The following is a 14,010-nucleotide window of genomic DNA, read 5'->3' as shown; positions in this document are numbered from 1 at the left end:
TTCATGTCTGTAAAGTTATAAACTGATTCATGACATTGCCATACAAGCAGCAAACTGTTATATCAGTGGTGTTTTATATCAGTTGGTTTTGCATAATGCCATTTTGTTAGTAAAGGAACAGTTGATTGAATGGTGTTTTATATTAGTTGATTTTGCATAATGCCTTCTGTTCATGCTAATTGGTGTCGGTGTTCCTAAATGGGATACTAATTCAATTTATACATTTCTTTGTAGGTCGTTTTTTGTGACAACGAGTCGATGATACTTTGTGATTGAACGTGTTCGAAAATGTTTAGTTTCAGAATATTTTGGAGCTTTGAATCATTCAAGATAATGATTACTTTTTGTTTTTAGAAGCTTTACTTTGTAATCATATGAATTATAATTAAAGACTTGATTGGGTGTAGCAAAAAAATATCGTTCATAAACTATTATTTCAATTATTGGAATTGTATAAGAACTTAAATGATTAAAATAGGGGAATGCATGCTAAAATGTACCTATAACGGTGTTTAAGTGTCAGAAAACAAAAATTATGACAAATTTTTATTTTGTAATTTTCAAGTTGTTAAAAAAACAGGTAGACGGGTGAAAAAATAGGTAAATGGGTAAAAAAAAGATAAACGGGTTCAAAAACGGGTAAACGGATAAATGGTTATGGTTATGGTTATGGTTAAATGGGTAAATGGTTATGGTTAAATGGGTACACGATTATGAGTATGGATAACCGTTTATAAACGATTATGATTATGGGTATAACTATTTATGCAATTACCCAACGGGTAAACGGTTATGCGGGTATGAATATAAACGGTTATGGATAAATAATCGCAGTTACCCGCCTGCCATAACCATTGCTCATTCTTACGTGTGAGCGTGTGCAAAAAAACTAATTTTAATAATAATATATCTTTATATGTAAATTTTAATATAACGTTTAATGATTAGACTGGGACGCCATGTAACGATGAATTCAAACCATTATGCTGTTTCACGAGGTGTCTAAATTATTTTATAAGGGAGAGTTGGGGTGAGGTTTAACTGGTGGAGATGTAATTAAGCGTATCTACCAAACCCGAATGTGTTTGAGTTTTCTTTATTTGTGTGTTTGAGTTGGAGAGTACAACCTTTGTCCACTTTGAACTCGACGCTCCCAGAAACTGAGACCATCATCATGTCGCGGGAGAGACCCAAAAGAGGCGCACTGCCTCCCGCCCAAGAGGTACGCCACCTCAAATCCTGCTTTCCAATCTCTTGGTTTCTTGTGAGAACGAAGAAAAAGTCTGAATCTTTCCTCAAGTTTTCTGCAATCTTTGTGTTTCCTCAATTCGGAAACGTTTCGATTGGAGAATTCATAGGACGGGTTTTGTTTTCTGCACTGAAATTATGGAATTTCTCCGATTTGAGATTCTGATTCGTAATTTGCTCTACTTTTTGAAGAATTGTGATATATATGAATATGATCAGCTCTCTGTTTTGTGTTTGTTTGATTTGGAATGTGATATGCTCAGTGTTAATCGTATTTGCTGACTCTAGTCCATAAAGCTGCTTATTGCTTTTGGCTTTTGACTTTTGATCTAAAAACTTATAATTTCTTCCACAAAAGGTTTTTGCTTTAGATTTCCTACATTCCAAAGTAACAAATGCAGCCTGAATTTGGTTGTTGAGATTATGGTAATGCAATAAATCTCGTTTCGAATGCTTGCTTACTTTGATACTCGATGCTTAGTTTTGATGAAGAACAGTTTTCGGTTTCATTCTATCAGCCAGTTGGTTTCAGGAAGGATGGTTTCCAATTGCATTTTTGTTTTTCTACTTTAAATGCAGAATATTGAGAAATTAGAGAAAGTTGTAGAGGAAGGTAATTACTATGGAGCTCAACAAATGTACAAATCTATTAGTGCAAGGTACGAATCATATGCTCTTTATAATTTATGCTTAGATAGTTTCTGTTATTTAGTTTCGAGGCTCAAGAGTATGATGATTCAGGAAAATATTGGGAATTGTACTGACAGAAATTCTCCAATGTGGGATAAATCTTGCGGGATGCGAGTGCCTGCTTGATTGGCTGGGTTCACATCTTGCAAGATTTTTCCCGCATTGGAGAAAGCCTCATTTTATTTAACAGTGAGCATGGCTGTTGAGGAACCCAGGAACCCATTTTATTCCTTTGTCTTTCTTAAAGGCATGCACGTTGATCAAATATGGATGCTTTATTGCAGATATGTAGCTGCTCAGAGGTTTTCTGAGGCTGTGGATATCCTTCAGTCCGGCGCATGCAACCAACTGAAACATGGGCAGGTCATACTTTCATGGCTCTGCGTTTTGAGATACAAATTTGCATAATTTGGACATAGTCAAGATACAAACAAGCAGAAAATATATCATGACATTTCATAGTCAAATCTGTATTACTAACACTGTATATACGGAAAACAAATTCAGGTTACTTGTGGTGCTGAGTTGGCTGTTTTTTTTGTGGAAACACTTGTCAAAGGAAGATTCCCTTATGATGATGAAACACTAGGTCAGTTGTTATTATCATATGGTATAGAATTCAATTCTCGATTGGTTCACTGTTGGCTTGTTCTTACCTTCTGTAGTAATTTTGAACTTCTCGTGGTTGGTTCTTCTAGCGGGTTTTATTTGTATCAGAGTATCAGTGTTATGATAAATAGAATTTTTGGATATGATTCAGATGTTTTCCTAGCCATTTTCGGTGTTCTGGTGTTTCTAATATTATGATGCTTCTATATTTTCGTGATCATGACAAAAATTTATTTATTTTGTCAGGTCGTGTCAGGAAAATTTATAAAGCATTTCCTCGGATACCTGTGCCGCAGCAGTTAGGGGATTTAGATGACATGCAACAACTTTCTGAAACACTTGGGGAAGCAAAAACATGTGTTGAGGGCTGCTCATCGTTTCTAAAATCTGCTCTTAAGTGAGTTTTGTTCAAGATTTTCCTTTTCCCAATTTTGAGAGAGATTTCATGGTTATGGTTTGGTCTTTTATGTGGGAGTTAAGATATTTGATTCCTCTCTATCTGAATATTCAATGCTATTTGATATTCATGTGGTTTTTTCTTTTGTCTAATCCATGCATTTTATCTACAATTTACTCTAACTATGTGTTTGGTTGGTGGGAAAAAGGGGCTTGAGAATGGGAAATCGTTTACTTTCCCATGTTGGATAAGTGCAAGGAAGAGAAGAAATTTGGTAATAAATGATAAATGTTGGGAAAGAAGAGAATGTCGTTACTCATACCCTTTTAACAGAAGCTAACCGGCCCCCTCCCCGCTTTTTTCAACATTTACTAGCATTTTTTATAGGTGTTTAGGAGAAAATTGCAGTAATTAATTATTGAAAAACCAATTATAACCCACAATTTCACTTCATATTGAACTTCTTTTTTTCCCAACTTTATCCATATTAAGGAAAATATCAATTTTGATCTTTTATTTCCTGGTTACTTTCATAATTATACTAAACATGTGTGTACATGACGAGCATGCACACAATTTATATCAGATCCTATAGTGTCATCGAGCACTGAAAATGCATTTCTGTTTCTCTCTTTTCAGGTGGTCTAAGGAGTTTGGTGCACCCAAGGGTGGAGCTCCAGAAATACATGTCATGTTAGCGAACTACATATATTTTGAATCTCCTGAGGTGGTAAGTAGCATCTTGATTGTGTTCTTTGCTGTGCTTGCGGCTGTCCATAATCCTTTAGTATTTAGCTCTCGAGTGCATACATTTCAAAGACTGTCCCTACAGTCCACTTTTTGAAAATGCCTGCATATTAATTGCTAGTAAGGTCAGATGGAATATTGGACCAACTTGATTTTGGCCAACAGATCATTATTTATACAAACTTGTTTACGGTCATTTTGGTGATTGCGTCATCTTTCCAAGGTTTTATTCTGAAGCACTTTTTGCTATTGACAATGTTTTGGAAGACATGTTGGAATCGTTTTTTATTTTTTTTGGTCTGTTCAAACTATTCTTGCTATAAGTGCAGAGTGAACACCATTATCTTGTTTGATTGCTTTGCAGGACATGGTTAGAGTGTCGCATCATTTTGTTCGAGGAAACAACCCCAAAGAGTTTGCTTCGACTTTAGTAAATTTTATGGGCAAGGTGAGCTACAAAATTATAGTTAGTGTCTCCTCTTTTAGCACTAGAAACTCATCTTCGACCAAAAAAAAAAAAAAGAAATTAATTTTCACAAATGCAGAAAAAGGTATGTTACAGAATTATGGTTAGCTTTTTGATATAAAGTTTTTATGGGGTTCATACTTCTTGACCATGCAGTGTTATCCAGGGGAAGATGATTTGGCCATTGCACGAGCGATTTTAATGTAAGCCACTTCTCCACTATGTACTTGTATAGGCAATTCACTCTTCGGTTCCGGTTGATATCATTGATGATAGTTGAACAACCAATCTGGATTATGGAACCTGAATCCTGAATTCGCTTACAGAATTTTAATATAGCTTCAATTCTGAAGTTCACAACGAGTGCAATAAATCCATGGCCTAATTGATGTTTTCGTAAAAACTGAGAAACAATAACTTGGTTATGATGTAATGTGGGAACTTCCTTTCTAATTTTCGAGGGTAGTTTAAAATACATTGTGGATTTTATGAACATAGTGCAATTTAAAATTTTGATTTGGGCTTTTTAGCCAAAATGGTCCCTGAGATTTTCATTACACATAACTTTAGTCCTTGAGATTTAAAATCAATAGAAGTGGTCCTTGAGATTGTCCACCATCCATTATTTTGGTCCTTCCATTAAAAAACTTCGTTAAGTGGTCCCTGAGCTTTTTAACGGAAGGACCAAAATGATGGATGGTGGACAATTTCAAGGACCAAGGTTATGTGGGACCAAAGTTACGTGTTATGCAAATCTCAGGGACCAAAATTATGTGTTATGCAAATCTCAGGGACCAAAGTTATGTGTTATACCTTCAACTTAACGGAGTTTTATAACAGAATGACCAAAATAATGGATGATGGACAATCTCAGGGACCACTTCTATTGATTTTAAATCTCAGGGACCAAAGTTATGTGTTGTGCAAATCTCAGGGACCATTTTGACTAAAAAGTCTTTTGATTTGTTGGGTTCAAAGTGTGCACTCAAAATTGGGAGATCCTCGACGAATATACACATTCAACTACCGTTTTGTCATGTTTACGTACTTTTCATGAGCAGTAGGCTAATCGAGCTAATTCTGTTTTCCTATAGAGCTGATTTTGTGTCTTTCTGGTGTAGGTATTTGGCAGTTGGTAATCTGAGAGATGCCAATATTCTCGTGGATGAGATAAAGAAGCAAGTGGAGTCTAAGCAGCTCGACTTTCCCAAATCCAATTTGATCCAATTCATCAATTTTCTTTTGCAAACGTATGTTGCTTTCAATTCTTTCTTTTCATTCATGAACCGTAACAATCGTATATCCCATCTCTAGAGAAAGCTCCGTAACAATGTTATCAGTCTTAACGGAATTTGGAGTATGATAAGAGAAAATGATATGTACTGTTGCTTGTTCGATTTTTGGTGACTTGGGCAATCAAATATTGATTTAATAACCATACTGGAAATATGCAATTTATGTATGCCCCTGATCTTCATGCCTCCAAATATCGATAGCCAAAGTCCTGAGAGATCATAAAGATTTAATTAGATTATGAAATAAGGAGCCTCAATTATTGACGTGTATGGTACAAGGTTTACACATTGCTGAATGTTATTCTCAATGCAGGTTGCTGAGAGATGCTCTTCCGCTTTTTAATATGTTGAGAGAGAAATACAAATCAAGCTTGGACAGAGAACCAGCATTTCATGAGGTATGCAGTTTTTCTGCGCGACCACCATTTAGGTGTGCGGTGTGTTTTGTGCTGACATTAAATTTATGGTTTAGTTGCTTGATGAAATTGCGGAGAAGTTTTATGGAGTACGGCGCAGAAATCCGCTGCAAGGGATGGGAATGTTTGGCGAGATTTTCAAGGTAATTGTGCATTGCCCACAGTACCGTAGATTGCAATGGAGTTGAACTCTTGTGAATGATTAACTATAATTTGTTATGAAAACTTCGAAAACTAGAATGGCGAGTAATTCACATATAATAACGATATTACTGTGACAGAAACTGTTCCAAAGAAAAATTGTTAGATGAGTCTTGAAATAATCGAGCGGCATTCTTATTGCAATCTCAATCCTTGTTATGCAGATGATGGGGGGTGAATAGTGACGCAAAGGAACTTAGCGTTCTTGCTTCCTTCAGCGGAGCATCGATGCTAATTTCTTGTGCCGGTTGGAGTGTTGGAGTGTATTTATATTTTTGATTCTCTAGAAACAATTTTCATGAAGTGTTTCTTAATGTTGTAAGATTTATATTGTCCTTCACCAAGCAAGATACAGATTCTGAATATTCCAAATTGTAATTCTTCCGGATTCTGAAATTTGAGTACTGAAATCCGTTTATTTAAGATACGCATCTCTGAAACAAGTTCAGAAGTGGAAATCACAAACAGAAAAATTTATTTAAGATACGCATCTCTGAAACAAGTTCAGAAGTGGAAATCACAAACAGAAAAATTACAGTCACTCGTCGATCAAGAACTTCACTCCATTCTCCTTCAGAAAGTCATGTGTCGTGTGATCAACCACCTGCAACAAAAAATGGCCGTCTGATTGAGGTTCCATTTCCAGTTTTGCCCAAACCAACAGGAAAGTCTCGGCTGTCACCGAGATATCTCCCCATGTTCCTATAGCGCCCATCAGGTGACCCGGTCATGGGCGTGAGGAACATGAAGACATATCCCGGTGAGGAACATGAAGACATATCCCGGTTGCACGCAAGTTTCTCAACCAAACCCGCAAAAGCATAAATGAAAGAGTAGAGGAAAGGCCGAAGCTCACATTGGTATCGCTCAGCTCCAGATTGTAGAAGTCCATAGTCCCCGCCATGAACAAAGGCCCCGCATGCCACGTCCCGACATTAAGCTTCAGGAACTTGGGACCCGTAATCTTGAAAACCCGAACGTCTGCCACAGCCGGTGGCACGTAGAAATGGCCGGAGGCACAATGAGACTGCACCACATTGTTGCCTTCACGGTCCTTGCTTTCAACAATGGAAGCCTTGGCCACTCCAAGATACCAAACGTGGCCGCCGATTGAACCGAGGCACTGCGTCACGCTCGCATGGTGTGTGATCGTTGAGAACTTGAGCGGCCTACCTTGAAGATTCATTACGTAGAACCTGTAAACATGAACCAAAGTTGAAATGTGACACTAAAAAGTAATTTTGTTTTGCTTCTTGAAATTATACGTCGTGTTATTTTGCTAGAACGTAAATCAATGTCGTGTATTGAACAATATAATCAATCAGATATCTTGCAATTGCTCAAAATAACTACGACATTTCTGAATGTGAAGGTCACATTGTCAATTTTCCTTAAGTCTTTTGACTTTGCTAGGGACTGTTTTAGTTTTCCACTTTTCCTATGCTGCTGCTGGAGTTCTGCTTTTGTAGAGCGGACATGTTAGGATTGTGATTTACTTGATCACAATTATATAGCCGTTAAGGATTATTAGTGAACTTAAGTTGTTTTACTTAATTATTTAGTGACTGGCCAGCTGGCAATGGTTGTTTGTGAAAGGGAATATAAGAACCAATAGTCTGAGAGTCCTTGTAACGGTATTTTGATTAAAAAACAACATTACAAAAATATTCAGTTCTCTATCTATCGTCTCCTTCGTCCATACCCTTTGCCATTGTTACTAGCTACTTGCAGGTTGAGCTAAGGAGCTTGAGCATCGATCTTAACATTGGTATCATCTTCTTCATCTTGCGTCTCCCTCTTGTATGCCCCGCCACACCACCAATTCTCGAATGTCTACCATGGAAACGCGCATGTCCACCATGGAAGTTGCTCTGGAAGCTATCCCTCAGCTGATCCAATCCTCGACAGCAACCTCGGACGCCAAGTTCACCTCCCTGGAATCGAAATTTGCCCTTCTACTGGAACATCTTCGTTGCGACCTAGGGTCTCAGGGCAGTGTTGGTTCTTTTGCAGATTTCCATTGCCTTAACACTCCGCGTTACCAGTGCCGCGATTCTTTTGAAGGTGGTGGTTGTATTCATTGCCCTCAGTGGCAACATCGTCTGGATTTTCCCCGTTTCTCCAAAGACGATGATCCCTCATCTTGGATCTGTAAAGCTGAGCAGTACTTTGCTTACTATCACACCCCAGATCACTAGAAGGTGGTGACTGCCTCTTTCCACTTCGAGAATGAGCCGTTGTAATGGTTTCGATGGCATGATTGCATCCACTCCACTCCACTCCAACTTGGGGGGAATTCACTATTGCTTTATGCTAGAAGTTTAGCTCCACTAATTTTGAGGACTGCATTGAGTCATTGTTCAAACTCAGACAAACAAGTACTCTTCATGATTATATTGTTGAATTCCGGCGCCTTGCCAATTGTACTTCAGATGTAGGCCCTATATTGTTAAAGAGTTATTTTCTGGAGGTCTCAAAAAGGAATTGCGTTATGATGTTAAGTTACTCCACCCTAATTCAGTTCATGAAGCCATTTCATTTGCTGCTCAATTAGATGCTAAGATTAACAATTTGAAACCCTACCCTCCAAAACCCCATCCAATGGCAAAACCTACTCTAGCCTTACCTCCACCACCACTTGGTCGGCCTCGACCCCAAAACCCGCCATATAAGAAACTTACCCCCTGATGAGGTTCAAAGGAAAAAGAAGAGTGTTGGTTATGTGACGACAAGTGGGTTCGAGGGCATAAATGTTTACACAAACAACTTCTTATGCATGATGTCTGTGATGATTTGGAGCCAGAAGAGTGCAAATTGTTAAAGAATGTTGATCGTGCACTATTGGGAATGGAATTAAGTGCTTGTGATTTCTATGGAACTAGTGCACATCCTGCTATGAAAACCATGAAGATAGATGGTGTACTTGAGCAGCAACCTATCAAAATACTCATCGATTTGGGTAGCACTCATAATTTCATAGATTCAAGGTTGCTCAAGAGGTTAGGTTGGAACCAAGGGTGTTGTAAGCAATTATCTATGCAGCTTTGAGATTATAAATGCCATACTGACATGTTTGCCTTACGTTTTGGGGGGCTGTGATGTCGTGTTAGGTGTGCAGTGGCTCTCTTCTATAAGCCATGTGCTGTGGGATTTCCAACAGTAGTGTTGGGTGTGCAGTGGCTCTATTCTATAAGCCTTATGTTGTGGGATTTGCAACAGTATACTCTGGACTTCTCAGTAGGCAAAAACCACTCACCTAATCTAGCACCCTCACCATTTCCTAGTTACATGAAACTTCTTGCCACCAAATCGAGAAGCAATTCCATCATTCTAATATGGGAATCTTGTTTTATTCCTTAAAGGGGGAAAAATTGAGGCCTCAGATTTGTCTCCTCAGCAATTATGTGAACTGCAGGATTTGTTGAATGTGTTTGATAGTGTGTTTATGGTTCTTACTACACACCCCCAATTAGAGCACAGGATCGCAAAATTCCCTTGTTGCCATGAGTTAAACCTCTTAGTATTCGACCATATCATTATGGTCTAGTCCAAAAGAGTGAAATTGAGCAGGCTGTTCAAGAGCTACTGGATTGTGGCTTCATTAGGTCTAGCCATAGCCCATTTTCTTTCCCTGTTTTATTGGTGAAGAAGAAAGAGGGAACTTGGTGCCTTTGCATGCACTACAGAGAGTTGAATTGCATCACTATTAAGGATAAATATCATATACCACTTATTGATGAGCTTTTTAGAGCCATGTTCTTTTCAAAACTTAACTTAAGGTTCGAGTATCATCAGATACGTATGCACACTGATGACATAGAGAAGACAACATTTCAAATTCATGAAGGACACTACGAATTCTTAGTTATGCCCTTTAGCTTGACTAATGCTCCAGCAACCTTTCAGAGCTTGATGAATGCCATCTTCAAACCTTATCTAAGAAGATTTATTCTAGTTTTTTTATGACATTTTGGTTTGCGATAAGAATTGGGCAGACCATCTCTCACATTTGTCCACAACATTTGAAGTCTTGTAGTAGCACAAATTTTTGTTAAAAAACAAAAGTGTTCTTTCGGTCAGAGCCAAATCGAGTATTTGGGACACATTGTTTCCAGAGAATGAGTCACAGCTGATCCTGCAAAGATTCGAGCAATTCTAGATTGGCCTCTCCAGAAAATGTCAAGGCTTTCAGAGGGTTCTTGGGATTATCAAGTTATTATCGCAAGCTCATACTTGGTTATGGAAAAATATGTCAGCCACTATATAACTTGACTAAGAAAGATGGGTTTTAGTGGTCACCAAAGGCTGAATTGGCCTTCCAGCAACTCAAAATAGCTATGACTTCTCCTCAGTTATTAGCTTTACCATACTTTTCAACACCATTTGTAATAGAATGTGATGCATCAGGTTCTGAGATAGGTGCAATCCTGCAACAAAAGGGTAGGCCGATTTATCAAGTCTCTTGGTCCCAGAAACCAAGCTCTATTTACATATGAGAGAGAATTGATTGCTATAGTGCATGCCACTCAGAAATGGCAGAATTACTTGCAAAGGAACCATTTCATCATCAAAACGGATCACAACAATTTTAAATACTTCTTGAATCAAAGAACCTCCACTCCATTCTAACAGAAGTGGGTTTCCAAACTCTTAGGTTTTGACTACGAGATTAAGTATAAGCAAGGGGTAGACAATGTAGTTGCATATGCTTTGTCTCGAGTTCCTAGATCTACCATTTTATCTGAGCCACCACATGATATTCTTGTAGAGTGCACAACCATAACCTACCCTTACTATGGAATGGTTAGATGAATTAAGAAGGCATTCGGAACAGGATGCTTGGATCTTCCAGAAAATGAAGGAGGTAATGAACCCCTCTTAAGCCTCCCCCACCAATGCACAGTTATCCAACTTTACCATTGATAATGGTTTCTTAAAGCACAAGTCACGAATGGTGGTTAGTCCTACTTCTAGTTGGCGAAGGAAACTCTTTGAGGAGCATCGTAGTACACCTATAGTTGGTCATGATGAGGTATTAAAGACTTACCAAAGATTGAAAAGAAATTTCTATTTGCCAGGATGAAAAAAGACATCAAGCTATGGGTCTCGAAATGTAGAGCTTGCCAATAGAACAAATATGAAACCTTGGCATCCCCTAGATTATTGCACCCTCTTCCCATTCCTGACAAAGTGTGGCTTGATATCAGCTTGGATTTTATCACTGGACTCCCAAATTGCAAAGGTAAATATGTTATTATGGTAGTGGTGGATAGGCTATCTAAATTTGCTCATTTAATTGCACTAGGACACCCATATACTGCACAAATTGTTGCTCGGGCTTTTGTAGACAATGTATTCAAGTTGCATGGCATGCCTGCAACTATTGTGAGTGACAAGGATACCATTTTCCTGAGTGCTTTATGGAAAGAGTTTTTCAAGCTTTAAGGATCCAAATTGTGCATGATTCAAGTTACCACCCTCAGAGTGATGGACAAACTTAGGTTGTTAACAGGTGCCTTGAGACTTATTTACGATGTTTCACAAGTTGCTAGCCTAAGAAATGGCTTCATTAGCTCTTTTGGGCCAAGTGAAGTTATAACACTTCCTTTCACACCTTTACTCAATTCAGTCCCTTTGAGATTGTGTATGGCTACCCTTATCCCCATGTTGCTGCATATGAGAGAGGCACTGCAAAATTGGAAGTGGTGGAACAAGGGCTTTTGGAACGAGACAGATTGCTCTCCATGTTCAAGACTAATCTGTTGGTTGCTCAAAATCGCATGAAGGTTCAAGCTGACAAACATCGAAGGGAAACAAATATGTAGTTGGTGACCTCGTCTACTTGAAGCTACTCCCTTATCAACTCTAATCCCTTGTTATCCATACTCACCACAAACTTCACCCCCGGTGCTATGGACCATTTGAGATATTGGATAGGGTTGGCTTGGTAGCTTATAAGTTAAAGCTACATTTGGAGTCTAAAATTCACCCTGTCTTTCAGATAAGTTGCCTTAAGAAGCATTTAGGCCCACGTGTCACTCTCATTCCACTACTACCAGTGTTGCCAGATGAAGAAGTATGTGTCAAGGAACCTAAGACTGTGCTGAAAATGAGAGTCTATAAGAAAGGCAATGCAGCAAGAGTTCAACTACTGGTAAAATGGAAATTTAGCTCAAATGCATATTCAACTTGGGAAGACTTTGATGATTTCACTACAAGGTTCTCAGACTTCAAGTTCCAGTCCCAAACTTGAGGACAAGGTTTCTTTTCGAAGGGGGGAGTAATGTTAGGATTGTGATTTACTTGATCACAATTATATAGTCGTTAAGCATTATTAGTGAACTTAAGTTGTTTTACTTAGTTAATTAGTTTATTTAGTGAATGGCCAGCTGGCAATGGTTGTTTGTGAAAGGGAATATAAGCACCAATAGTCTGACAGTCCTTGTAACGGTATTTTGATTAGAAAACAATAAAACAAAAATATTCAGTTCTCTCTCTATCTTCTTCCTCCATACCCTCTGCCATTGTTACTAGCTACTTGCAGGTTGAGCTAAGGAGTTGGAGCATTGATCCTAACAGTACAGCATATCAATGAAACATGATTGGGGAAAATGAAGGTTTACAAATTGATTGGTTACTCTTTAGAATTGTAGATTGTTGGTCCCGATCCATTCTGAAATATTGAAAACATTTTGTGATTTCCAAAATTTCGGTTTGAGGTGGTAAGACCATCTCCAACTGAACAAGGGTCAGATGACTTGTTTTAACCCTCTGGTCCTCTAAGATATTAATATTTTAATGAACAGTACATGGTCATATTTGCCTCTATCTCCAATCGTGAGCCAAAGGGCCATAGGGCTCGTTTTAGCCCTGCCACAAAAAACCGTCTCCAACCGAAGGCCAAACATAATTTATTATTTAAATATAAAAACAACAACAGCTTAAATTTAAAAACTAAAACAACTTAAATTTAAACACTACAAACTTATATTTAAAAACTACAACCTAAATTTAAAACTACAAATTAAATTTAAAAACTACAACAACCTATGTTTTATATTGTTTAATGTTGTTTCATGTTACTTAATTTAATTTAATATTGTATAATGACTTAGGAAGTTATAGGAAAAAAAATAGAATTTAAAAAAAAAAATTTTTTTTTTGTAAAATAGAAGTTATAGGAAAAAAAATATGAAACAAATGTTGTGAAATAGAAGTTATAGAAAAAAAATAGAATTTAAAAAATGAAGTTATAGCAAAAAAAATTTGTAAAAAAAAAACATAAAAATTAAAACTGTAAAAAAAAAAATTCAAAAATAACAGCTAGCTGACGTCAGCTAGCAGTTGCATTTGAATTTTGGCCTAAAATTCCTATCAGTTATATTCGATAGGATTGATGAGTTTTCTAGCCCAGCCCGGGGCTGGCTTGCTGGCTCATTTGGGCCAGCCCTTTGGTCTTTTCAGATTTTATGGGACCCACAAGCCCTCAGACCTAGCTTTCGGTTGGAAATTATTTTTGAATGTTTTTTTGACATCTGGTCTTTTGGACCATTCGATTGAAGATGGTTTAAATTCTCATCCCAAAAATAGTTGATTCGGGATTCGGGATCCCTTCCCATACCGAACTAGCCATCGCAGATACTATCTTTAATTAAAAAAAAAATTATAAAAACCAGGCGCCCAAATTGCTTTGCTAATTGTATTTTTTTATTGGTTGTAAATGGATTACCTTGGAACTCCATGGCTGAGGTCCAACTGAGCATCGCTAGGACCAAACACGTCGCCGTCCGGCGAAGCCTCCACCACCTGGCCGTACTCTCCAAAGCTCTCCGGAGTGGCTTCGACGGCCTTCAGCTTCACCCACTTAGACTCGCCGGAGATTTCCATCTCTCTTTGTTATTTCTTTTCTCTAAATAAAAATCCAAATATAAATATTTTCTG

At 37.9% G+C, this 14,010-nt stretch overlaps 2 protein-coding genes across 3 annotated transcripts; one reads left to right on the top strand and one right to left on the bottom strand.

Moving 5' to 3' along the window:
* Nucleotides 1-997: 997 nt before the first annotated feature.
* On the top strand, nt 998-6,492 carry LOC103420732 (protein GET4-like). The gene is made up of 12 exons (XM_008358772.4): nt 998-1,222; nt 1,828-1,907; nt 2,223-2,301; nt 2,446-2,527; nt 2,794-2,944; nt 3,584-3,674; nt 4,056-4,139; nt 4,314-4,360; nt 5,279-5,407; nt 5,766-5,850; nt 5,925-6,011; nt 6,234-6,492. The coding sequence occupies exons 1-12, from the start codon at nt 1,175-1,177 to the stop codon at nt 6,249-6,251; spliced, it is 981 nt and encodes a 326-aa protein (XP_008356994.3). The 5' UTR covers nt 998-1,174; the 3' UTR covers nt 6,252-6,492.
* On the bottom strand, nt 6,374-13,999 carry LOC103420731 (uncharacterized). 2 transcript variants are annotated; one of them, XM_070824865.1, is made up of 4 exons: nt 13,799-13,999; nt 6,926-7,265; nt 6,604-6,673; nt 6,374-6,544 (listed from the first exon to the last, which is right to left on the bottom strand). In XM_070824865.1, the coding sequence occupies exons 1-3, from the start codon at nt 13,954-13,956 to the stop codon at nt 6,608-6,610; spliced, it is 564 nt and encodes a 187-aa protein (XP_070680966.1). In that variant the 5' UTR covers nt 13,957-13,999; the 3' UTR covers nt 6,374-6,544; nt 6,604-6,607. The 2 variants fall into 2 exon arrangements, with proteins under 2 accessions (XP_070680966.1, XP_017183680.3); XM_017328191.3 differs by having other exon boundaries at nt 6,374-6,673.
* Between the last annotated feature and the right edge of the window lie 11 nt (nt 14,000-14,010).

This window comes from Malus domestica, chromosome 07 (genome assembly GCF_042453785.1).
Source record: "Malus domestica chromosome 07, GDT2T_hap1".
NCBI lineage: Eukaryota > Viridiplantae > Streptophyta > Magnoliopsida > Rosales > Rosaceae > Malus > Malus domestica.
This window is presented reverse-complemented; position numbering and strand designations above follow the sequence as displayed.